Below are 26,344 nucleotides of genomic sequence, written 5' to 3' on the forward strand. Positions count from 1 at the left end.
GTAAGCAGAACTAAGAAGCACGAGAGAAGACCATGAGAAAGACAGAAAAAAAAAAAAAAAAACCACAGAAGAAATAGCAGTTTAAAGAGTACAGAAATATTTCTAGTATTATAAAACAAATATATGTAAATTATCATGTATAAGGAACAAGTAGGCTCAACAGCTGGATGCCTTCATGAGGACTTGTCACTGGGGAGGAAAAATATCCAAATTTTACTTACTAATATTAATATGGACTGTTTACCTCAAGCTTAATGTAATTACACCACAGTAATACTACAACATTTTATATAGCCCTTCAGAGCTTAAAAGTTTTTTCATATGCTTTCACTTCATTCTTACAACAATCCCGTCAAAAAATGGTATTACCCCAACTTTACTGATGATAAAATTAGAACTCAAAGAGATTAAATTACTAATAAACAGCAAAACAGCACATTCAGTCTTCAGACACATGCAGTCTTACAAGACAAAACTTAAAAAGTAGGCAGAAAGTTGCTATGGTGACAAGGTTGAGGGGCAAAGACTGGCTAGGCCCAGGTCTGCTTCCTGAGCTGAGATTAACACACTGACTGCCACACTAGCAAAAAAAAAAATTCTTCCATGGGGCCATGATGTTTTATTATGAAAATGGAATAAAAACTTCAAGAACAAAATAATCCTTCCTAATTTAATGAAAAATTTGTTATTTTTTGTTTTCTATATGTGAGTTATATGCAATTAAATTGTCAATATTAATTGCAACAAGAACATCAACAAGTTCAAAGAACATCAAAATGTTCAATAAATTTTGAAGTACCACTGTATCACTTATTTTAAGGCTCCCCGTTTCATGATCTATTCTGATTTCCATTTATTTTCCACTCAAATTAATTCTATAACTTTTTCGAGAAGTTAAATGTTCAACTCAATGTGTTTAGACAGAAAATTAATATCAAAAGATTGAATACAAAGTGCCCCTTCTCAAGAAAACCTCCTTTTGGGCTGCTGCTATTTAACAAAAAGGGCAAGATCATCAGTTAATCATGCACTCACTATCTCATACGGAACATATCCAATATGGAATACACAACATATAGCATCTATAAATTTAAATTAATTAAGAAATAAAATTTAAAATTCAGTTTCACAGTCACACTAGCCACATTCAATTGCTTGATAGCCCCATGTGGCTACCATATTGGACAGTTCAGATACAGAATATTTCCATTATTGAAGAAAGATCTATAGGAAAGCACTGAGTCAGTCGTCATTTGGATGTTTTGTTCCTCACATTTTTATTCCAGTCCCATTCATTTAATAAAAACTAAAGTGGTTAAATGGGTTTCTTCTCTGATGAAGAAAGAGCTATGTTGACTATGTATATAATTTATAGTTTCTTAACTCTATAATTGATAGTTTCAGTAAATGAAGGAGTCCTCCTCTTTTTCTAGGAGCTCGGACACTTGGCTCCTCATTGCAACTTGTCCAGATAGGGTAGAAGGCCTATACACAGAAGGGTTTCCCACTCCTACAGGGCTCAGGACTACTGTAAAATGCTAGTGGCACGCTCCTAACAAGGTGGTTAAGTGAAGGTTAAGAAAGCTTGCCAAATGGAATAGAATGAAGCTTTTCCTGAGATAGCAAATTATATTTCCCCCATTGATTAAAAAAAAAAAAAGTTTTTCAGAATATGGAGTATAAGAGCAATTTTAAAAAAAAACTCACCTGCATGTAGAAAGAGGAGCAAACTGAACACCCCTTTCTTTGCATTCCCTAGTTATTCTTTCTTTTACATTTCTACAGAGATCTACAACCCTAAAAAAAAGATAAATAAATACAATATTAAGTTTTCAAATGAGCACCATAAAAATTCAATAAATGCTGCTTAATCTGATATCCATCAAGTCCAAAATTCTTTTAACTAAAGCTTTCATAGTTATTCCTTCAAAAACTGACAAGAGCCTGGATCATTCAAATTGAGCCTTCCATTCCTAACGTCAAAGGCAACAAAGTTCTTTTTTTTGCCATAAGGAAAACAGAAGTTAGAAGACCACACTCAAGTCTCCTGAATGTAGTGTCGTATACCTGAGAAAACTTGATTTCAAAATAAATTTAATTACAAGATTTTAAGAGCTTTAAAAAAAAGCTATAAAAAACAAGTTAATGAAAATTCAATTCTAAGTTACATGAATGCCAATCTTTATCCATGTCTAAGTAGTTTTTTAATTTAAAAATAATTCAATTAACAATCATGTTATATAAAATGTTCAATAGCCTATTCTTAAGCTGAAATCCAATTTGACGAAGACTTATTGTTACTGAATAAAAACTATGTGTAAACTGTTAATGTGCTACGTTAGACTGTTTGACATTGAAAGTCAATGACAAGAGACAGGTGAGGGATAGTAATAATCCTTATAGGAGAAAAGGGATTGACAATACTTAATAATATTAATCTATTTTTAACTAATCTTTTTTTAATGTGAGCTATATCATATTGTTATAACTATGTATTTTGTTTAATCTGGAATATGAAGTTCTTAAAGTATATAAAAACCATTTCATTGTCCAATAAATATCTTGGCCACATACTAACACTGATTCTGTACCTTTTTAAATCTTGCTCTGTTTAGCATCATGAGAATTGAAATGATACCAAAGAAACTTAAAAGGCTTATCTTTAGTCTCAAGATTGATTTGACTGTGTGAGAATTAACTTGATAAAAACAATAACCTTTGAGCAGATCATGCTTAACAGAACACATTAAAGTTACCTATATGTCCATTAGAATAAAGAATGTATGATTAAAATATAAATACAAATGGAGTTTTAGTATTTTATTAGCATATCAAATTTATTTTTATGAATATAGTATCTGAAAATCTTATAAATTCTAATTCTACAAAACAGTGCTCTTAAGTTAAAATATGCTTTAATTTATGAAAGCTGCAGGTAAACATGATTTATCAATATTATCTATGCATCATTTATAGAATGGTAATGATGCATGTTTTAAAAGATATCTCAAAACATTTATTGATATTTCATGTCTTTATTTTGAAATTCCAACTAATAAAAGAAATCTTTAAATATAAATAAAATCTACTAAGCTTTAATATCTACAGGTGTTAATGAATACTACAAATTTACAAAAGTAACAAGTTCTTTAACTTGGCTCTAGAAAATGGAATTGAAATGCTACAGTTAAGTAGTCTAAAAAATTAAGAATAAAATTCATCAGCTTTTATAGTACTTTGCAAGTTAAACTACTGGATAGACTGTATTTTCACTTAAATGCACTTAAATGTACCTAATCATCACAAATGCAATAGAAAACAGGAACATGTTAAGAACTGCTTATATCTAAACCCTCACTGGAGTTGAATAATGAAAAGGAGATGGGAAAAAGAACAAGACTGAATGCTTATAATCCCCAATGGGATACTTTCAATAAATGATTTTTAGGGAGGGGTTCTGAAAAGTATTTTCTCACAGAACTTGAGCAAAGGTTAATACGGCCCACTTGGACCAATCATTTTATAGGATATAAACATAATATGTAGACTTTTAAATTCTTTCTTGATCTGTTAGCAAATTTAACATTGTTGACCATATACTCCTCAAAACAAACTTTCACAGGCTTTTCTCATATCACTGGATTTCTTCCAGATATTAATCCTCAGTATCCTTTGCCAGCTTTTGTTTGTATAACTACACCTTATGAGGTTCTCTGGGACTTCTTTCCTAGGTCATCTTTTTTCCCCTTCACTCCATACTATCTGTAAGTGTTTGTACCCACTTTCTTGATTTTAATCACAAGAATCTTGCTGGTATCTCCAAAATCTTTAAAAATCTCTAGCTTTTAAGATAGTTATAATCTCATATTATTCCAGAGTTCATTCAAAAGACTCACTTAACAACACACAAAGACTAGTAAAACCAATAACCTCTTAAGTGGCCTATATATGAAAAGGCCAACGACCTAATAATGTATGAAGGTTGAAGACCCTGATCCCATGGGCTACTGCTAAACATGGTCTCTATCTAGCTAAAGGGTTAAAATAAAAAGCAAGTTACTAAATGGGTAACAAGTAAATTTTATGTCAAAAATGTAGGTGTTTTCCGTAAATGTTATAATATTTATTAAAACTTCAGCTGAAGAAATTGTTTAATGAAAACAAAAATGTAACCCTACATAAAATAGAAGCTATCGGTGAATCAATTAAATAAATACGTAAGTATAATATAAAAAATGGAAGAAGAAAAATAAAAAGGCAACACATGATTAGCTTCCACAGTTGGAAGAATAAGGAGACAAGATGTCAATTGATGACAAGGAAATTCATAATGCTGTAAAGGTAACACTACACTAACCTACTTTCCTCAGTGATATGAGCTGAATGTTTGTGTCCCTCTCAAAATTCATATACTAAAATCCTAAGCCCCAATGTGATAGTATTAGAAGGTGGGGCTTTCTAAGGGGTAATCAGGTCATGAAGGTGGAGCCTTATGAATGGGATTAGTGCCCATTTTGATAAAAAGACATGAGAGGGCTTGCTTTGTGTCTCTGTTTGCCACCATGTGAGGATATAATGATAAGATGGTGAACTATAAAGCAGGAAGAGGGCCTTCACCAAAAACCTGACCATGATCTCAGACTTCAAGTCTCCAGAACTGAGAAATAAATGTTTCTTGTTTAAGAACATTTAAGTCACCTAGTCTATGATCTTCTGTATAGCAGGCCAAATTGACTAATACACCCAAGGAAAGGTATTAAAGACTAAAATGGTCTTTGAGGCCACTATGAACAGCTGCCAAACTATTTCTGCTATTCAAAACTATCAGATGTCCATGAATTGGTCATTCTTTTCACTTGTAAGATTTTTTCCCCTTGTTAAAAAATTTAGCATCAAAAATTATGAATAACATTTCAAACTGAGAAAGGTGATTTAAAAATGAAAACAGAAAAAAAACTGTGAATAACAGAGTGAAACTATAAATTGGGTTACTATATAACACAATGCATGAGATATGAGCACCCATGTGCAAAAAGTCATAACTTATAGTAGGTGAAGACATCATGTAGAAAAGTAAAAACTTTTCTGGGGGGAAAAAGAGGTTGGAAGAAAACAAAATGTTAAGATATACAATATCTAAGAGGTGGATTTGAGGGATTTGTTATATCCTATATTCTTTTTTGTACATTTCAAATATTTTATAAATTTTATAAAGAAAAAGTAAGATGTAGGCATACTAGAAGAAAATAAAAATATACAGATTGAGTATCCCTGATGAAAAAATAAAAAATCTGGAAGTTTTTGAGCGCCAACACGACGCTCAAAGGATATGCTCACTGGAGCATTTTTAGATTTTGGATTTTTGGATTTCGGACTCCAAAACAGTTTTGGCCCTAGGCATTTCAGATAAGGGGTACTCAACGTGTACTGACAATCTCCTTGAGAATGTTTTCATTACTGAATGATTAAAAACTCACAAGTATATTTTAAATAAACCATTTAACATTTCCTAACCAGTTTTTATTATTAATTCTCTAACCAATATTTGTGTGTGTGTGTATGTGGTATATATTTCAAATAAAGAAACACTTCTAAAATTTATTTCCATTAATCTTATTTGGGCCGTTCTTATAATATATTCCAATATTAGAAATTTTGCTTAAATTTAAAAATAGAAATTATCCTTAATTTCTTATATTGGATTTCTTTCAGAAATCACTTAACTGCAAGTTAAGATATTACTTAATAACACACAATTATCAAAAAATAAATGACACATTACAAATGAAGGTTAACTGGTTTTATAATTTGGGGGCACTTTTTAGAGAACCTTTAAACATATTAATCACTTAAGAACTTAAGTAAAAGCTAAGTAAAAACACAGTAACATTTAGTGTTCAATAAGATTCTTCAAAACATAAACTTCAAAACTATCTCTGCACTTTGGACGGCAGACAAATTTGCCTCAAACAAAAATAAGGTTTGAAAATACAGCATTCTGATGAAAATACTAGTTTAAGTAAAAGTAGCTACCTTGTTTCAATGTTTCTTTATAAAATTTTTAAAGTTTCTATGTCAACACAGCAAGAACCATTACTTCAAGCAATTCGTAAAGCATATTTGAATAATATCATGCATTTTATTATATTTTACCTGTCCCAAGGAGCAGAAGTCTCAAAAGATTCTCCTACTATGTAGTATTCCAAACCCAAGTCCTGTTAAGACACATACAGAAAAATCAAGCAATTGCAACAGATGCTGAAGAATCAATAATACTGTTAGTATTTCATGTTCACTGTCAGTATTGTATGTTTCTAATTTAACTTTGACTGCTCTTTACTATTCACCTCTTAAGAGTGCTGGGAAGCTGCCCTGAGAGTGAGATATAACCTCCATGAGGACAGGAATCTTGCCTGTCTTATACTCCTCTGTATCCTTGGCACCAGGTAGAGTGCCTGACACAGGGTAGAAATTCTGTTTCTCTAGTGAATGATGTCTCTATCCAGGAACAGTCTATATATATGAGGAGAATACTAGAAGAATAGATTTTTTCTTTTTGGGCCTAAATAGCAACTTAACCAGTATCAAAAACTGGTCATCAAGATTGAGGGTGCAAGAGGGTTTGGGGGGTGGGGGTATAGAACGAAGACAAGTTTTTTTTTTCTTAAAATCAACTTTTCTTTAAAAACAAATTTAGAAAATATAGCTCCTCTCTTTGAAGTAAGAGAATACATAGAACATCTGGAGGCACCTCTGCTAGGAAAATATTTTCTATTGTACAGATATAATACTTATATTACAAGTAATTTATAACTTAATTTCTTTACCCAGAGCACAATTGTTTTATTACCTACACTGGAATATAATTGGTGACAATGGTATTAACCACTGGAAAATTTTCTAAAAGAGAAAACAAACAATCCAGGGGGAAAAAAAATCCCTAATGTGCTTTTGACTTAGCTTTAACATTAACTGGAATCTTAAAAATTAAGATATTTGGCTGGGCACGGTGGCTCACGCCTGTAATCCTAGCACTCTGAAAGGCCAAGGCGGGCAGAGCATTTGAGCTCAAGAGTTCAGACCAGCCTGAGCAAGAGGGAGACCCCGTCTCTACTAAAAAAATAAAAAAGAAATTCGCTGGACAACTAAAAATATATAGAAAAAAATTAGCTGGGGATGGTGGTGCATGCCTGTAGTCCCAGCTACTCGGGAGGCTGAGGCAGTAGGATTGCTTGAGCCCAGGAGTTTGAGGTTGCTATGAGCTAGGCTGACGCCAGGGCACTCTAACTAAGGCAACAGAATGAGACTGTCTCAAAAAAAAAAAAATTAAGATAACTTATTCCAAATTGTATCTATGCTATACTTGTTATAGTTATATTTCACTTTCTGGAATTCTGAATTCAGTATTATGGCAAAATGGTCAACATCATCCAAGAAAATGCCTAAGAACATTTTATGTATACTCAAAATGGTTACTAAGGGGAGAACCTGGAGCACTGACGGTCTGTAGAAGCAGACATTATTTATAAGATCTATAATAAAATCACCTATTACTTTTCATGATCACTACATCTCATCAGAATTTCTAACACAGTAAACAGGAAATAAATATGCTTTTCCTTATCAGCATATCATGAGGGGGACAGGAAGGAAGGACTATCTGCTTCAAATTCACTATAATTTAAAATTCAGATCTTAGCTTGTATTAAATTATTTCTAAAATGAGAACACATTAAGCAAGCTTACTTAGAAAAATAAAAAGCTGTATACAAATTTATATAAGAATTTCCTTCAAAATAATTTCCAAGTGAAAAACTAAAAAATTTAGTATTTGGAGGTGATGGATATCCCAATTACCCTGATTTTATCTTTATACATTATATGAATGTATCCAAATATCACATATACTCTGAAAATATGTACATCTATTATGTTTCAATTAAAAAAAATTAAATGATAAACAAAAGGAAAATTTAGTATTTGGGGAAGCCACATTCTCAGGATATCTGAAAAATGACCTTTTAAAATAAGATCATTCAGGCCGGGCGTGGTGGCTCACGCCTGTAATCCTAGCACTCTGGGAGGCCGAGGTGGGCGGATCGTTTGAGCTCAGGAGTTCGAGACCAGCCTGAGCAAGAGCGAGACCTCATCTCTACTAAAAATAGAAAGAAATTATATGGACAACTAAAAATATATACAGAAAAAATTAGCCGGGCATGGTGGCTCATGCCTGTAGTCCCAGCTACTCGGGAGGCTGAGACAGGAGGATCGCTTGAGCTCAGGAGTTTGAGGTTGCTGTGAGCTAGGCTGACGCCACGGCACTCACTCTAGCCTGGGCAACAGAGTGAGACTCTGTCTCAAAAAAAAAAAAAAAAAAAATAAGATCATTCAAATTATGTAAAATGTGAAATTAAAAAAAAGTAACCCCACCAACAGCAGAAAACAATTAAGAAACTTGAGTTTGTTACAACCAAAGTAGAAAAACAAAACTAAATGAAAAAATAAAATTTCAAAAGAACAATTTCGTATAAATACAGCAGACTTGAGATTAATAAGAATAATGAAGCTTCTCAGAGTAGAAAATCTAGAATTAGAAAAACTTTAGTGCTTCTATACACATACATTATTTCTTTAATTCTACACAGTAATCATCACCAATGAACTAATAACTACTTGGAATCATGTTAAATATATCAACTTTAAAAGACACAGTTAAAGATTATATATCTTTAAAACCGATTATGAATCAAGTTAGGAATGTTGTTAATAAAACAGCTTGATTCTAACCAAGTAATGTTTGGAATAGCATGCTCAATTTTTAGATAGAGAAGGGCTCCATTCTTTTAAAGAGCACAAAGACATATTAAATCTGCTGTCCCCAACCCCCAGGCCAAGGACCGGTACCAGTCCACGGCCTATTGGGCCACCCAGCAGAAGGAAGGGGACAAGCAAGCAAGCAAAGCTTTATCTATATTTACAGCCGCTCCCCATGCTCATCACAGCATAAGCTCCGCCTCCTGTCAGATCAGTGGCAGCGGCATTAGATTCTTATAGGAGCCCAAACCCTACCTTAAACTGCCTATGTGAGAGATCTAGTTTGCATGCTCCTTATGAGATCCAATGCCTGATGATCTGAGTGAGGTGCAGCTGAGGTGGTGATGCTAGCGCAGGGGAGCAGCTGCAAACACAGATTATCATTAGCAGACAGGTTTGACTGCGCAATAGATGTAATGCACTTGAATCATCCCAAAACCATCCCCCTCAGCGTAGTCCATGGAAAAACTGTCTTCCATGAAACTGGTCCCTGTGCCAAAAAGGTTGGGAACCACTGTATTAAATCATCTTCAAGTTCCTCAGAAGCATAAATAGAATGTTTAAATGAGCTTACAGGGTTCATGTAAAATTATGTGCTAAATTACAGTACCTTAAAGTCTAAGAAAATAAAAAAGACAATTTTATTCAAAGTCAAGAAAAAGTATTGTTTATAACATAAATTAAGTGACAAAGGAAATATATGAAATAACTTACTCGAATATATGCAATGACATAGGTCAGTAAATAACCTCTCTGTCCATTATCTTCTCCAGCTGCCAACCCACTGTAATTAAAGAACAAACTGTTAATACATTTCAAATGAACTATTGCAAATATATAAAATTAACCAAACTGATATGATACCTCAAGACAATTGCTTAATAGATTAACATATATTACATTTTATTTTTTCTTAATCTCTTTTATCATAAATATATCAAATGATACCATTAAGAGAATAAGCTTGGACAACAAATTAAAACTGAAAACACTTTTAATATTTCAGGTTAGTCATTAATTTCAAACTTTTATCCACTAGGCTACTAAAACTAACTCTTATGAACTCAACCATTTCTACCCATATTCTCAAAAGAACAGAAAAAGAATTAATCATGAGAAACAAACTTAAGCTGAAATAATCTTCATTAGCATAAGATACTTAAAATATTATTTTATTCATATGTTCTTATTCATATTCTCATATATTGTTATAGTCTTATTCATATATAAAGAAATATGATGATTGACTAGGAACTCCCAAATACCAAGAAGTTTCTTGAATATTTGAGCATATAGTTTTTGGAGTGTTAGATGTGGTATGTATCTTATGGAATTTATGATTTAAATGAGAGACAAAACATACTCAGAAATATTAAAGTTTATAAAGCAATATACAAGAAAGTGTAACACCAACAGGTAAAGTCTTATTCCTGTGAACATATAAACTGTCCCTTTCAATTTGAAAGTAGTTTTATCCATAGAAATTGTATTTGGCCATCTAGTTAGAATTAATCCCATATAATTCAGTTCAAGGACTCTACCTTGTAAAAGTTATTCTTATTTTAAAAAATGATGAGTAAGTATTGTTGTCCACTACTTTGAGCAAAGAGTTTTTAATTATGCTTTTCCCATTATCAAATAGAAATTAAACTCTCACTTGTTTTAGTCAACTAAAGGAAGAATTATTACTATTACAGCCTCAATTAACACCTCATAATTAAATCTTAAAGCTTTGTTTGATTGGTGGTAAGTAAATAATACAATGTAGATGTATTCTTGTTTCATACAAATGCTGTAAGATAATTTCAAGCTAGAATATATAGGCTAAATCAGAATTTCCTGACACAATATTACCGGTGGATATATATAAATTATTATCATTCAAAAGGAGTAGCAAAGACTTGATAGAAGCAGCTCTAGTTTGGAACAACCTGAGGACAAGGTATAATAAAATGAAAGGGAATGTTTGTATTAATAGAATGTTTGTTTGTTTTTTTTAGAGACAGGGTCTCGCATACTGGAGTACAGTAGCACGATCATAGCTGACTGCAACCTCAAACTCCTGGACTCAAGGGAATCTTCCCACCTAGGACGACAAGCGCAAGTCACCATGCCCGGTTAATTTTTCTTATTTTTTTGTAGAGAAGAGGTCTCACTATGTTTCCCAGGCTGGTCTTGAACTCCTGGGCTCAAGCAATCCTCCCACCTTGGCCTCCCAAAGTGCTGAGATTACAGGCGTGAGCCACTGTGCCCAGCCTGTATTAACAGAATGTTAATGAGCAATGAAGATAGAATTTAGGTCAATTCAGCTGAAAGTGAAAAGTAAGAAATGACACAAGACAATTCTGGGTTCGATGTGAGGCTGGAGGCAGAAAGCCAAAAAAGTTCCAAAACAAAAGGAAAACAAGTCAAAACTGCTGTAGCAAGTGCTTGGAAGAAAATAGCTGAGCCCATGGCTTAGGCAGATTTAAAAAAGCAGAATCAGATTCTAAGTCCAAGACAGAAAAAATAGTACAGATCTAGGAAACAGAAACAGTTCATCCTAGACCTAGTGGTAGAAGGAAAGGAAAGGAGAGTGAAGATTAGGAAAAGGTGCAAGACACGTATGCTGAGAATCTTTGAGAAAGGAACATGCTAAGTATGTATCTGGTGAGAAGTAACAGGTATGAACATTTAGTAAGCCTGTCTCCATTATGTCAGGATGCAACAAAGTTCTACTTTGCAGTCCCAGTTTAAGTCATTTTTCTTTAGGCCCTCTTCTAATATCTGGCAGTTGGGGGTGGAGGTGGGGATACAGAGGTGATGTGTTCCACATGGGATACAGTGGAACAAACCACATAGAAACAAGCATTTTCTAATTTAAAGCAGGAAGAAATTGGATGTCCATTCTAAATTCATAAATCCCAAAAGAGAAGAAAAGTCAATCCGGGCTTGCTTTTCTGAATCATAGGTTTCCCTGCAAATTTAGCTTTCTGAAAATTCTCTTTTTTTAGCTTTCATAACTGTCAATCTTCTAGCTAGAATTATCTTAAAATACCATGTGTAAACCACAGTATGATTAGAAATTAGATGTTTCTAAATTGTCGCTCTTGCAATCACTGAAAAAGCTACACATAGACTCACACCGCTGTATATTAAAGTAGCAATATACACTCTCTACTTTCTGTTCTCCCTAAAAATGTCAAACAATTTTCAATTCACAAGTTTCTTAAACAAATTTAAAGCTGTTTCATGAGGAAGGACTGAAAAGACTAATGAAAGAGGAATGAGAGACAATCTTCTTATATAAAAGGGCCATCTGGTGAACCTAATCATTCTTGTGTTAAATTATATTAAAACAACTTAAGCACACTTTAAAAATAATGACAACATATTACCTTAGGTTCTATGGTGAATGTCAAAACACCAGTCATAAGTGCTGACAGGTAATGTTTATTCTGTTAAGCTCTTAGAGAAGTTGAAGTACATTACTAGCAAACACAGATAAACAACCAAATCATTACAAGTTAGTACAAACAATACTTGGCTACTATGTTTTGTTGGGCCATATATGTTCTTACCAGTGTTGGGGTCAGAGAGAAAAGGCAAGGAGGAAAAATGGCTAAGACAACACATAAAAATGCTCTGAACTGTTGGGAGTACTTTATTTAAAACAATCCATTTAAAGCCAATGAGGCAATGGGAATAGAGGATAAAACAAAAGAACTTTTTTAAAGGACAGCTTAATAATGCCCTAATTAAAAATAAAATAAATGAACTAAAAACTAACATATGAAAACTTTAGCAGAAAGAAATGTAGTGGTGCTTTCCTCCGTCTTGTTATACAGAAGTGGAAATGACTAAAGATTGAGAGTTGGCAGAATGGCATCTTAAATAAGCAAAATATCCCTAAATCTTTACTAATTAGAACAAAAAATTAGTGCCTACAGAAAAACTGAGGGAAAATTAAAACTTTATGCTAGAAAACCAAAAGAAGATATTTCTAAGTATTAAAAAACAAAACAGCCCTAAATCATCTGCCTAATTATAATTTGAGCTGTTTAAAACAGATGTCCACATCTCAATAAAAGAAGCCAGGAATTGAAAGCACATTAAGAAATTAATCATAACATAACTAAGACAGAAGAAATAATAATAGCAAAAAAATGAGACCCTAAATTGGGCCAAAGTTTTTACCACTTTACCCCTGCTTTAAACTGGACTCTCATTTATTATAACCTATACATTTGATACAAGTTTTATTTAATGCAGTCAAAATTGCTGGAATTTAACCAATGGCTCTGGGGCCTCAAGTATCAGTATCTTAAGACAGCTGGATCCCATATCTTAAAGAAGATTCACTCTTAAAAAAAAAAAAAAAAAAAGATTCACTTTATTTTTAAGTTGTAAATGGATGATGTTCTGTGAGAAAACAAAACTGGCATTACTGACATTCATATCAGTTGGTGGCTCAAATTAAACAAAACTGACAAAATGATTCTAACAAATACCTAAAGATGAAAATACACTGTTTTACAGGTGGCATAGTAATTAGACATAAATGAAGTAGAATAAAAGATATCAAGGAAAAACATAGTATTCAGTCTCATTAATTCATTCAACAAATATTTAATCAAGCATCTAGTATGTACTAGGCATCAATGGTGGTGCTCAGGAGACAAGTCATGTCCAATAAAAATTATACATGAAGTAGGACAAACAGGCAGTTTGTCATCATCCTACCCCAGTCTAACAGGAAATGTGGTACATTACTAACTTGTAATGATTTGCTAGATACTCTGAACTATAATTACTTATAGATCCTACAAAGTGGAATTCCTGTGTCTGTGTGTGTGTGTGTTTGTGTGTGTGTGTTGGGAGGAGGGAAAAGATTAAAGTGAAACTAAGCAAATTTAACCATATGTACAGTGGTTCAAATATTATAGCAAAATGTTCTCTTCCATTTTCCTACAAGTCTTTCTGGGAAATTTTGAAATCCCAGTTAAATATTTAAATATATAAGGGATAAATTTTTAAAGTTTCAGTCTCTAATATTTAAGGCTAAAGCAGATATGAAAAGATTTCAATTTACATCTCCTTAATTGTTTGTTTCTGACTAATATGTGTTTTAAGAAAACAAAGTCTCTTGTACTTCATACAACTTAGGCACTAAAAAAATAGGTACACACAGGGTTAAATTCCTTCTGGGAAGGGGAACGTGTACATTTCAAATTTAAACAACACTAGATGACCTGATATCCAAGCCATTTGGTCATTAAATGAATCTTTATAGCACAATTACTTTTAATGAATTTAGTTAAAACATCAGTAATTCCCAAAAAAGGTATTGTGGGAGGAAGAAGGTAAAAGATGAATGAACTTTATCTTTTACTAAATAAATTAAAATTGTATTTGCCAATTTCAGAATGGGACAAAAATAAAACTGAGAGATTTTTAATACTCAATTTTTAATTTATTTTTGTACTGTTTCTAAGTTCAAGATTAGACCTTTTTCCCCTCTAAAAATACTTCACTTTAACACTGAATTCAGACAATCCTAGAAATAAAGGGCTAAGGAGTGGGGAACCTGTGGCCTTGGGGCCACGTGTGGCCCTCTATATCCTTGACTGCAGCCTTTTGACTGAATTCAAATTTTACAGAACAAATCCTTTTATTAAAAGGGGTACAGCAGAGAAAGATGAAGCTTTTCTTGCCTCCTTTGGTGCTTAAAAAAGAACAATCTTGAAATCAGAAGGCTGCAGGTTTCCCACCCCTGTGCCCTGCCCACGGCATAATGTGTATGATATATATTAATCCCCGAAATAAAAAAAAAGATTAGTATCCAGAAAATTGTTAGTTTATGCACTTAAAAAGGAAAGGAAAAAACGTAGTCCTGATAAATGGCATTTTCACTACAGTTCTCATTAATCAATCTTATAATCCATCAAGCAGACAGACAGAAACCACCCTACCATTATTCAGTTGGTTATAGATGTGAAATGCTTTGTTTCTTTATACCAGCACAAAATAATAAGTGACAGGAGGTGGAGTATATAGATTATTTATCAAATACCTTTGATTAAACAAAATTTCCTTTTAAAAACACGCTAATAGTATTCTTTATACATACACTATTACCACTAAAGAGTAATATGACAATGAATTTTCTATTTCACTCTAGCACAAAAAATAACAAATATCACAAAATTGACATTAATTTAAAAGTCTAGGAAAAATACAAGATTTAGTAATATCATACATATGATTTGAGAAGGAAGAGCAACATATCAACCTAACTTCCTACAAATTTTGGAAGTAAACCAAAACAATACTTTAAATTTAATATCATAAATTACCATGAATTTAATACTAAATTTAAATTAATAACTGCTTGAAGACATGCAGTTTGCTAGGAGACATTAATGCCTGGTACATTAATAACTCTTTGGAGATAACAAAATTTTAGCTTAATCTTCTCTTGGTATTACGAACTTGAAGCCATACCCAAATTTTGCAGCAATGTCATACACTTGTTTTTCATGTTGAAGAACCTTCTCACGGTCCCCCTCAAACAGTAACGTGGCTACACTTAGTTGATTTGGATCAAATCCTTTAAACTACAAAAAAATAAGATATTATTACAGAGAAATCTTATCCTACAAAATAATAAATTAAAATAGTTTGCTCCTTTCCTTAGGATCTGGGCTCAAAGACACTAACTTCTTAAAACTTGAGCTTTGGAACTTTACATGTCAATCAACAAGAATGTTTAATGAAACCCCTTAGGTCACTACAATATAATAAAACTACATAGCATAGGAAAAACGCTTTATTTCAAAGTATGCCACGGTGTTAATCAAAATGACATATTGGTATATAATACAACAAATAACTTACCAAAATTGTAACTAATAAAGAATCAAATAAAAACTACAGAATAGAATAAAATAGCTGTATGGAGGGGCAAAAAGTAAAAACAGCATCCCTAACATAGCAACAATAACTTCTTACTAAATAGTATTTTCAAAGGAAACCTTATACAGAAAATTAAAATAGTTTATCTAAGAATAATCTTAAAATGAAACAAATAACTTCGTTAGGAAAACAAACTTTAAAAAAGTCAAGAAAGACATATGTTCTTGAATGCATAAACTAATTATTACAAACCTGTCAATACTTGCCCAAATTAGTGTACTTGTTTATTCCAATTCTAATAAAAACCCCAATGGACTTTCTAAAACGATCAAAAGTTTCTAAAATTTTTCTAGAATAACAGGTAGGTGACAGTGATAACAAGGAAGATCCTGAATAACAAGAGGGAAAACTAGCCCTATAACAATTAAATCCATTTAATTTTTCAAGAACAAAAAGCTCATTAAAAAGAATTAGATGCATTATAATGATGTCTATTTCTTGAATAAGAATATAAGATGTCAAATATAAGATGGCAAATCAATGTAAGAGAAGCTGGGATTAGTTAGTAAATGGTGCTCCCATAACTGGTTAGCAACTGGGGGAGCAGGAGGTGAAGATTTAGATCTTTATCTTACATCATAAAATTGAAATAAATTCAAACAGTAATAAAAGCAATTTTTTAAAAAAATTCCATTTAACATAAAAGAGAGAGAGAGAAGAAAATGGCCCTGTTCATACTTTTGGAGGAAGGAAGGCTTTAGAAAAGGTTAGAAGTTATTAAATAATCACAAGATATAAAAATTTGAAACTTTTACACCAAAAAGAAAAACCCCTATTAAAAAGGGAAGCAACTGACTGGAAAAAAACTATTTACAACATTAATGACAAAGGGCATCCAATGATTCCATTACTCAAAGGGTACACATCAAACCATCAAGAAAAAAACATGAAACCACCACCCCTGGTAAAATAATCATATCCAACTAATTCCCACAAAGATTACATCTAGAAAACACAGGGAAATGTTCAGTCTCATTGGCGTTTCAAGAAACATCAACTAAAATAAAGTACTATTTTCCTCCCTAGTAAATGTTAAACATAACAAAACAAAAAATTCCACATGCAATAACAAGGATGCTACAAGAAAAGGCACACATGTATTCCTAAGTGGTAGTGTAAGCTGGCATAATACTCTAGGAAGGCAATTCTGCAATCAAAATTAAAAAAAAAAAACACACACTCAATTTACTTCTAGATATCTACGGCAAAAGAAAAACTTCAAACTACAGAAAAATGTTATAAGCATGAAACAGTTCAGTGCAGTGTTATTTTTAGAAACTTCAAAAAACTGAAAAAGAATTAAAAATGTCTAAAATTGACTGCATGATTGATTTACTTGTTAAATATTTATTCCAACATGAAAAATAATAATTATGAAATGTATGCAGCAACATGGAAAAACATCCTTACAAACGGTGTGTGTAAGGGCAAGAAGGCAGGAAGTAGGATTAACTCGCATACTAAGCATTTAAAATGGTAGCATTTTATAAAAATTCTTACCTTTGTAATATAAAACTTTTTTAATCCATCCAAAAATGATGTAAAAATAGAGGAAACCTGAGGTTTAAGAGCATGACCTAAGAAGAGAAAAAGGTTTATATTTAAATTAATAGCAAATTCTGAAAACCCAGAGGCTACTTCAACTTAGTATTCTAAAAAGAAAAGTAAAAATTTTCATGACTGTAATTTTTTAAATCTCCCTATGTTATTTGTATGTATATATAGACTTATATTAAGATCTTCATCTTTTACCTTTATCTTCTTTGAAAAGTCACAGCTTTTTATTTAGAAAACCCATTCTCAGTTTGTTTTTTTAAGTCAAATTACTATATGTAATTAATACAACACATAGTTTAGGTTATCTTTCAATGGTATGGCTAATACCTAGTAAAACTACTTCATTAATTTTTATTTCATTAAGAACACCCATGGTGGCTGGTTTTACTTTTATTTTTTTTAATTATACAGAAACCATTCAGAACTATAACCAAATATGGAGTTAATGCCAAGTTTAAGGTTGTTTCTTAATTAATTCTTAATTCATCCAGAATTCTTGGCATAAAATTAGCAATTGCTTTCTTAATCACACCCGGAGAGTCAAAATTGCCAAAACAACATAAATGGTGTCTCAAATCTGTTAAATTAACATCTTTGCCTGCGGATTAAGCTTAATTGACTGAAAACCTTTTAGTGTTTTCTCATTGTTTTCAGAGAGTAGCAACGTCTCAACTCCCACACTGTTACAATTTGAGTCATGCATCTGGCCTCAGTGCTGTGAGCCCAATTTAGAAAAATGTGGCATACTATTTATACGTAGTTTTTATAAATAACTTTAGTATTTAGTAAATCTAAAATTATCTCTAAATAAAAAGTTTATTTTTTTAAAAAGGCTTTAAGGTTATGGGATTTTGTTTTTCAAGTGTAGTTTGTTCCTTTCCTTCAAAATCGGTGCAAACGGCAAACATCTGTTTCTAAAACAACTATCACCAGTAGTTTTTTCCTATCCGTCTATTTTTTTAAGTGAGAATCTGAGTCTGTAATATTGCTTATTTACTACATTTTTGTTGATTATAATAGGAAACTGTATTACATAAAAGACCAAGTATTGAGTCTTAACCAGAGGCCATGAATTAGACATTCATGTGATAACAGGCATTAAAACAAAACAAAAAGCAAACAAAATGAGCTTCAGATTAGACAAATCAACCTAGAAATCTTTTTGAGCCCCTGGATCACAAGTAAAAGATCTATTTGGGATTTTTTTTTTCTCTTATTGTAACCTATCAGAGATGCTTCTCTAGTATAACTAGTGCTTTTAACAGTGCCGTCCCCAACTCTGGCAAGGGCCTACTACCCTCCAGGACCTGTTAGGGACCGGGTACAAAGTTGTCTACACCCTCCCCTTCTCCCCACTCCACCAGCCCCCCACACTCCCCCTACCCGCCAACTCCCCACCCCATCAGTGGAAAAATTGTCTTCCATGAAACCAGTCCCTGGTGCCAAATGGTTGGGGACCACTGCTTTAAAAGGCACAATTTCCAAAAGTAAGGAAAAAAAAACCAGACACAATTTCTAACATGTATAAAGTCAGAAACAATGTATCATCAAAACATTACTTCTGGTCCCAAATGGAACTCATCCTACATTAACAATTGGAAATAAATATATAAACATTTATGTGTTGAATGGGTATGTTGTATTCTTGGCAAGGAACTGAAATTATCTACTGTTCATATGAAAGTCTTCTGATCTACATATTTTTATATAATGCATGAGGAGTCCAAATGATACTACTCTGATATGAAATAATCCTTAAGGGTAAATGTTTACTACCCATTGAGATTTTTATGCACAATTTCCATTAACAATAGTGGAAGTTAGTCACATACATCCCTAATACTTGGTTGACATGACAGCTTTGAAGAATAAATTAGTGTGAAAGTGATACTGACTTTTAAATGAGTCAAACAGTATTAACCAAAGAATATTATCTTTTACTTTTTCTTAGATTAATGTTGTCTGTCAAATTAATTATATTCTAAATGTATTCTGGTTATTGTGTTTTATTTTTACAGTAAACTAGTTTCCAAATTTACTAGCTAGACAGTTTAATTAGTGAATCTTGGGTTAGTTCAATATTAATTAATTTAAAATTTATTAAATATTTATGTTTCAAAGAAGTGGTTTGAGATAGTGCAAAAAGTCTTGGGCTTTGCAATCAGACAAATTTGGGTTCAACCCCAGCTCTATCACATGACAAAATATTTAGCCTTTGAGGCATTTATAAAATGGGAATACGACTTTGAAGAACATCTGTGAGGAGAATTTGATAAAGTGTGCTACTGATAATGTGTTCAGCACTATGCTTTGGCCTATATCCAGGATTTGTTCACCTGCTTTTGCCAGTTCAATGATTAATTCAATCAACATGTGTCTATTATGTGATAAGTACAGGAAATATAAAAATGACTAAGAAACATCCTTTAAATTTGTGAAACTTTATAGAGGAAATCTATAGATCATTTCTATATACTCAATGACATATATCATTTCAATATTCTGAAAATAAATAATTTCAATATTATAATGTATTAAGGGCTGTATCAGAGGTAGAGGTGATAATAAAGATATTTACGACTAATCACATGGCTTGTGCTTTGTTAACAACCAGTATGACACAAACACTGACCAACCAGGCAGACGGACGGGCGCAGGGTCCTGGGCACCTCTTGCTGTGCTAAGCGTTATTTCTTTAGTTGCTTGATCATGAAGCCATGGTAGGATATATAGATGGAAAGGCTTCAGTGAATACTGAAGAATCAAAAAAGCCTATAGACAGCCAACAAGCATGATCAGATCTGTATTTCAAAAGGATCACTTTGGTGGCTAAGTAAAGGACAGAGGGAGGAGAGACAGTCAAGACTAGAGAGGGTAGAACCTACCATTGAGCTAGAAGAGAGTATGTAAGCATGTTTCTAGGTATAGTAATGAGAATGTGGAACAGGTATGACAGCCAGGAAGATATTTTCTTTAAACCTTCACTTTAAATTGTTATAGATCCCAATTATAAATAAAATCTGGCCAAAACACTGTTAATTTTACAAAGGTGCCAATGTCTAACATAATTTGCTACAATAAGAACATATAAATAGATAACATGGTCTTATTAATTAGATACATAGCTCTCCTTAAGACCTAGATCTCCAAATACAGGCCAAAACACACAGGGGGTTTCATTTTCATTTGATTTAACTATTTCATTATTTATAGGACATATTTATCTTAAACTTTTGTTTATCAGTAGTACAGAGTTTTGAAAGCAGTTTACTTAAATAAATAAATAATTGTGACTGACTTAGAAGAATCTAATTTAAAAACTGTCTTGATATGTCATGAACATATCAAGTTAAGTTTCAATATATCTGTAATTACATTTCCCTATATTAAAATCTAAGCTACTTTTAGACATGACAAACAAAAGCCTGCCTATCTTACCCTTTATTATTTATTACTGAGCAATTGCTCCTATAATTTCAGGAACTGTTTTGAGGATATTTATTAAATTCTATAAACTTAAATCCCAAAGTAAATTTCAGAATTTGAAAAAGATATAGAAAAAATAAAATGAATTGAAAAGGTGATAAATAAGTTGTGTCAGAAAGTTTAATACTTTAAACAAAATATGGAGAAAAAAATGATTTCAGATGCTGCCTCCTTAATTCTCCACCTGAATATCCCAAAGGCACCTGTATTTAACAATCTGTGTAATATCTTTTGCCCAAAACCTCCACCTCTTCTTCTATTCTGTTATTTAATTCACCCAATCAATCAAATCAAAATCTGGGAGATGTCCTTAACTCTTCCCTTAATTTAAACTTCCATATCCAGTTGGCAAACTGATTTTTTGAAAATCTATCCTCTATTCTTTATCTCCATTGTTGCTGCCTTGCTCAAGGCCTTCAAAATTTGCCTCTTACTGTTTCACTGCCTACTGTCCCTCCTTTGTGCCTGTACCCTCATAATCTACCTTGCATAACGCTGCCAGAATGAGCTAAGATGTGAAGCTGACTGATTTTATTCCTTCTACACAGAAATCCCACCGCTGACAAGATAAAATCCAAATCTATCCTGCAATGCCCTAGTCCACCCAATCCAACTTAATCTCATGTAATAACCTTCACCATACCCTCTATTTGAACCAAATAGAACTATGTGAAGTCTCCTAAAACACAACACTGAGGTTTCACGACTTCATATTTTTGCTGACAAGTGAATAAATTTGGTAGGGGAGAAGAAGAGACAATCTCAAGCAAACCTTGATTCACTTTTGAAGATTTAGCTCAAGCATCACTCTCCATTAAAGCCTTTCCTGACTCTTCACCCCCACCTCAAGCAAAATCAAGTGTAATCAACCACTCCTCCTCCTGCAGCCCATGGTATCCAGTGCAAGAACTATGACATTCTTTCTAGCTCTGCGCTCAGTATTCTTCCTACTGATGCTTTGTAAATTTTTGTGGCTAACTGAACAGATTTTAAAATTACCACTCCTTACTTACCAAACTGAAACTGTTTGTTGTCCATGAGGCGAATAGATGCAGGAGCACATCTCTGTTTAAAAATAGAAAAAGATGTGATACAAATTTAATACAGTAAGAAGCTAGACAAGTAGAATATGAATACTATCTTTCTGTATTTAAGAGATCAAAAGCTTAGATTCCTAAGGATATACAGAGAAGAATCTTAACTTTTTATATAATTTTATGAAGACAAAACATTAGTCTTCTATAAAAATTCAGAGAGGAGAAATCTATATATATAATATTTAAATACATACATTACATAAGTTACCAGATCTTTTAATTTATTGGCAATAAAATCTGCTTAATGCCTAGCAAAGACTTATGGGAATATTCTAAAAGAAATATCATGCCCTAAAGTGGATTATTTTAGAACAAAGTAGAATTTTTAAAACTAAAATCAGTCCCTAAAGTATTATGCCACTTATAAACTATTTTGTGTCATCAGGTTCTTGTACGGTTTTAAAATGAGGAAGATGGTGGTGGAAATTTTTATGTGCCAAAGCACTTTAAAAAATTGGCCGCAATGTCTTCACAGACAATTTTAGGAATTGCTCCTTTTTTACCCCTTTTCATTGTCTATTTTAAACAGAAAAACTGTCCAGTGTGCAGATTTCTAAGATCTTTCAAGGTTACTTATGTGAAAATAGCAATCAAACTCTGAAATATGAGATTATATATCTAAAATATCTAAAACTCTACCAATGTTTTATTTATCTAGGATCACAATAAAAGCTGCAAGGAAAGAAAACTGAGAGAAGCAGATATTCATATTAACTTTGTGATGACAAAATACTACAAACACTAACAAGGTTTGAGTTAGCTATAATATCTCCATAGAATTAAAGTGAGTTGAGCTGAAGCCCACATAGGATTTTTATTTTCTGTACAAAGTTTTAACATGGCTAAACTTTTACGAAGAAGTTGCTTTCAAATGACAAAATTTTGACAAATGCCATAAACTTTTTAAACATTTATCTTCTGAGTAATAACATTTATCAATCAAATTTGTATTACAACAAATTTCTGAGACTCACTCAAAAGAATAAAATACACACCTTAACTATGCATTATAACATTTTGGCTATTGCTTTTTGAGTGAACAAATACTTAATTTTTATAAAAACATAGTATATATTTTATTTCACCCAATAAAATAACTAGACAGATTCTACTTTGAAGATAATTTATTCACCTTTGACTAAAGATGAGACAATCTAAATTTAAAAAGTCACTGCCAAGTCTAAAGAAACAGTATTAGATAATTTTATACACAAGTTATGACAATAACCTATCACCTTAAAGAATCCTGTGGTTTCCAAGTTGCTTTCATAGGTCTTCAATATAAGAAAAAACTCTGCCAGGGTAGCAGAACTGTTATTATCCCCATTTTACAGATGAGGACACAATAATCAGAGAGGTTAAAAAACTTGACCAATGTCAGGTAACTTTAGAAGTAAAGGTAGAAGACCATATCCTGATTGTTAGATGAGCACTATTCCAAGTACACCACACAGCCCCCCCTCAAATCATTAAAACATACACACGTACAGCTTTAAACTCATATTGGAAACAAAAATTACTTTAAAACTATTTTACTTGCTACTTCTGCTGTTATTAAATGTTTAGTAGCTAAAAATAAAATAAAAAATTTACAACCTGAGTAATTTCAAATCTTGGTATAAAGGTATCTTTGTAGTTGGGTTAATGCTTCTAAAAACATTACCAGTTTCCAAAATACTAAAGGAAAATCACTTTTCTTCACATTTACAAATCTGGAATGTTTTTAATAAAATGGACACATTGACTTCTAATAAAATATACAAAGCCTGGTTAGACCAAATTTCTTTTCTTCATAAAATAAACAGAATATCCATACAACACATATATTTATATGTTTTGGCTTAAGCATACCAGTAAAATATGAAAGAATTCGGAGCCATTCTATCATTAAAAAAAAAATTTAAGTTCCTACCAACAACTTGTAAATTTCACCTCCTACTGCCAACCAGATTCTACTTCACCTTTATCAATGGCAGGTGTTTTTAATGAAAACAATCACTATAAGTACACATATATCAGAAAATGGGAAGAAATAGTAAATTTAGAATAGTAAGTTTCTATTGGTGTTTAATCTCTAAAACAATTAAAATAAACTCTGCAAGCCTTGATTAAATCTTGGTTTGCAAACACTATCCATAAACTATATTTTGGGGACAACTGGGATAATCTGATTACAGAATGAATATTAGACAGCATTAAGAAATTACTGCTGATTTTCTTAGACATGATAATTGGATTGTGGTTATAAAGAAGAACACCATTCTTCACCTATTTTTAGGAGATGTTGCTGAAGTATGTAGAGGTCAGGTGTCATGATGTCTACAACCTAATTTCAAATAGTACAGAAAATATATACACATAAAACAAATAGAGCAAAAAGTTAACAACTGTTGAACATACAGAGTACATATACAGGTGTTCACTGTACTAGTCTTTCAAATTCTCTTTTGCTTAAAAGGGAATTTAAGCTTAAAATTTTCAAACTGAAAAGCTGGGAAAATAGGTAAGAAAGCTTCACAGCAATTGCTACATCATATAGCAACTAATATTCAGTTACATTGAATGTGATTTTTAACTTGACAGCTGAGTCACATAAACTAGTTAATCCACTATTCCTATTTATATTAAGGAGGCACAGTAAATGGTAACAAACAAATACTATTCAAAAACAATAAGAAGTTAAAGAAAGTTTACTGTATTTTAGATATTAGTTTTTAACAGTTTTGAAATTATCAAATTCAAACCAACAGCTTTAAAGTTTCATATTTCAGTAGTGCCAGATTTTTAAAAAGTCAGTAAATAGAGTTTTTCATTATTATCATAAATAAAGCACTCAAAAATAGCATCTAGATTGGTTTATCATCTCCTGGCAAGTGATAATTTGTAAGTCATCGTACATCACTCTAAACATAGAAAGCAAAAAAAGTTTCTAAGAGTTTGAAATAATTAAAAGTTGCCACTATAACTAATTAAATAGAAGGTCCTTATATAAGCAAAAGATCAAAATAATGTTACTATTCATAAAAACATTCAATCTGAGTTATTATACATACAACTAAGATTAGGTTTTATTTCCATTGCTTTAAAACTAATTTGGTATGTTTAAAAAACTCAAAAGATTGTCTTTAAAAGTTCGAGACAGCACAAATTCTGAGAATTTGAACTCTAAATTCATTCCCATGTTATTCAATTATGCTGGGCTGAGAGTATTCCACGGACAAAAAGGGGGCTGGGGGAGAGAGAGGTCCTTAAGTTAAAGTGACCCCTGCTGGTAGATGATCAGAATTAACCTGAGAGGGAATATTTTTTACCAGTTTTACTTTTAAAGGAATTTGAGAACACTCAAACAGAAATTGCTTACTAAAACTGGGGTTAATGAAATCATTGATCTCTTTCTTTTTATGATAAATGTACCTTTATTAGACTTTCTCATGTCATTTGATTTTGTACCTAAATATATTTTATACTTAACAGTCTGAAAAGTTATGAGAAACTTATTATGGACTAATAAAGAAATACCAATACCTTTTTTTTTTTTTACTTGAACAATGAAGAAATAAATAACCAAAAGGATCTCATAACATGGGTATAAGATTGACTAAGTCCAATTGCTGGCAATTTCTTCCCTTTAGGGCTGTTACAACCAGGAATTTACTTGACTATATAACCTGAAAAGTAAAAACTAACCACTCTCATTAGTCTTATTTACTTAGTATTCTCTGCACCAACTTAAAAAGAGATTTCTAAATCCAACTATTTTACACACACACACAAATAGCCCCAATAAGAAACACATCAAAAGCTTTCTACAAAATTGGTTTTTTAGAACTAAGTCACTGTCACAGAGAAAATCAGAAATTATACTTCAGATGAGACATTATTTGAGAAGGTGTCTTTTAACTGACTAGTTACTAGCAAAAGAAATTCAAATTAACATATATTTCAAATGTCTGCAGGATTTCTACTGCCTAACTTCTTAAGGATAAACTATAAAAGTGTAAGCACTAAATAGTAGTCCTGTATCTCTGATACCATTGCTAAGGAGTGAATCATCTTTGAATTGAAAAGGGCTGTTTCTTCAAGGGGTAAGTCAAACTTCTGTGTAGACTCTAGAGCAGCCCAAATTCCTAAGCCTTACAAACTACATTGGAGATAGTCTACTAATCTTCTCATTGTATCAGAAGCAAATACAAAAATTTAAGCACAGAGAATTTATCATAATATGCAATATCCTTAGTAATTACTAGAAGTCAGAAGTTAGGAACCACATCGAACTTGCATACTATCCATTGCATTATTTTAGCTATAAAGTTAAGTGCACATTTCCTCACATAAAAGGCACACAATAAAATACTGGCTTACAGCTAGGAGTTTATATGGCAAATAACAATAACTTCTTTATTTTAACAAGTATTGCTTGGTTTTAAAGAATAAAA

General features: G+C 32.1%; 1 protein-coding gene across 1 annotated transcript in view; it reads right to left on the bottom strand.

The window, feature by feature from the left end:
* AGPS (alkylglycerone phosphate synthase) overlaps positions 1–26,344 on the bottom strand; it is a 114,098-nt gene that overhangs the window by 24,334 nt on the left and 63,420 nt on the right. Inside the window, exons 12-17 of the mRNA XM_069470463.1 lie at positions 21,825–21,876; positions 17,269–17,345; positions 15,298–15,410; positions 9,529–9,598; positions 6,154–6,215; positions 1,708–1,797 (exon numbers count right to left, since the gene is read on the bottom strand). Coding sequence (XP_069326564.1) covers positions 1,708–1,797; positions 6,154–6,215; positions 9,529–9,598; positions 15,298–15,410; positions 17,269–17,345; positions 21,825–21,876 — 464 coding nt within the window. The remainder of the gene's footprint in view (positions 1–1,707; positions 1,798–6,153; positions 6,216–9,528; positions 9,599–15,297; positions 15,411–17,268; positions 17,346–21,824; positions 21,877–26,344) is intronic.

This window comes from Eulemur rufifrons, chromosome 1, assembly GCF_041146395.1.
Source record: "Eulemur rufifrons isolate Redbay chromosome 1, OSU_ERuf_1, whole genome shotgun sequence".
NCBI classification, from domain to species: Eukaryota; Metazoa; Chordata; class Mammalia; order Primates; family Lemuridae; genus Eulemur; species Eulemur rufifrons.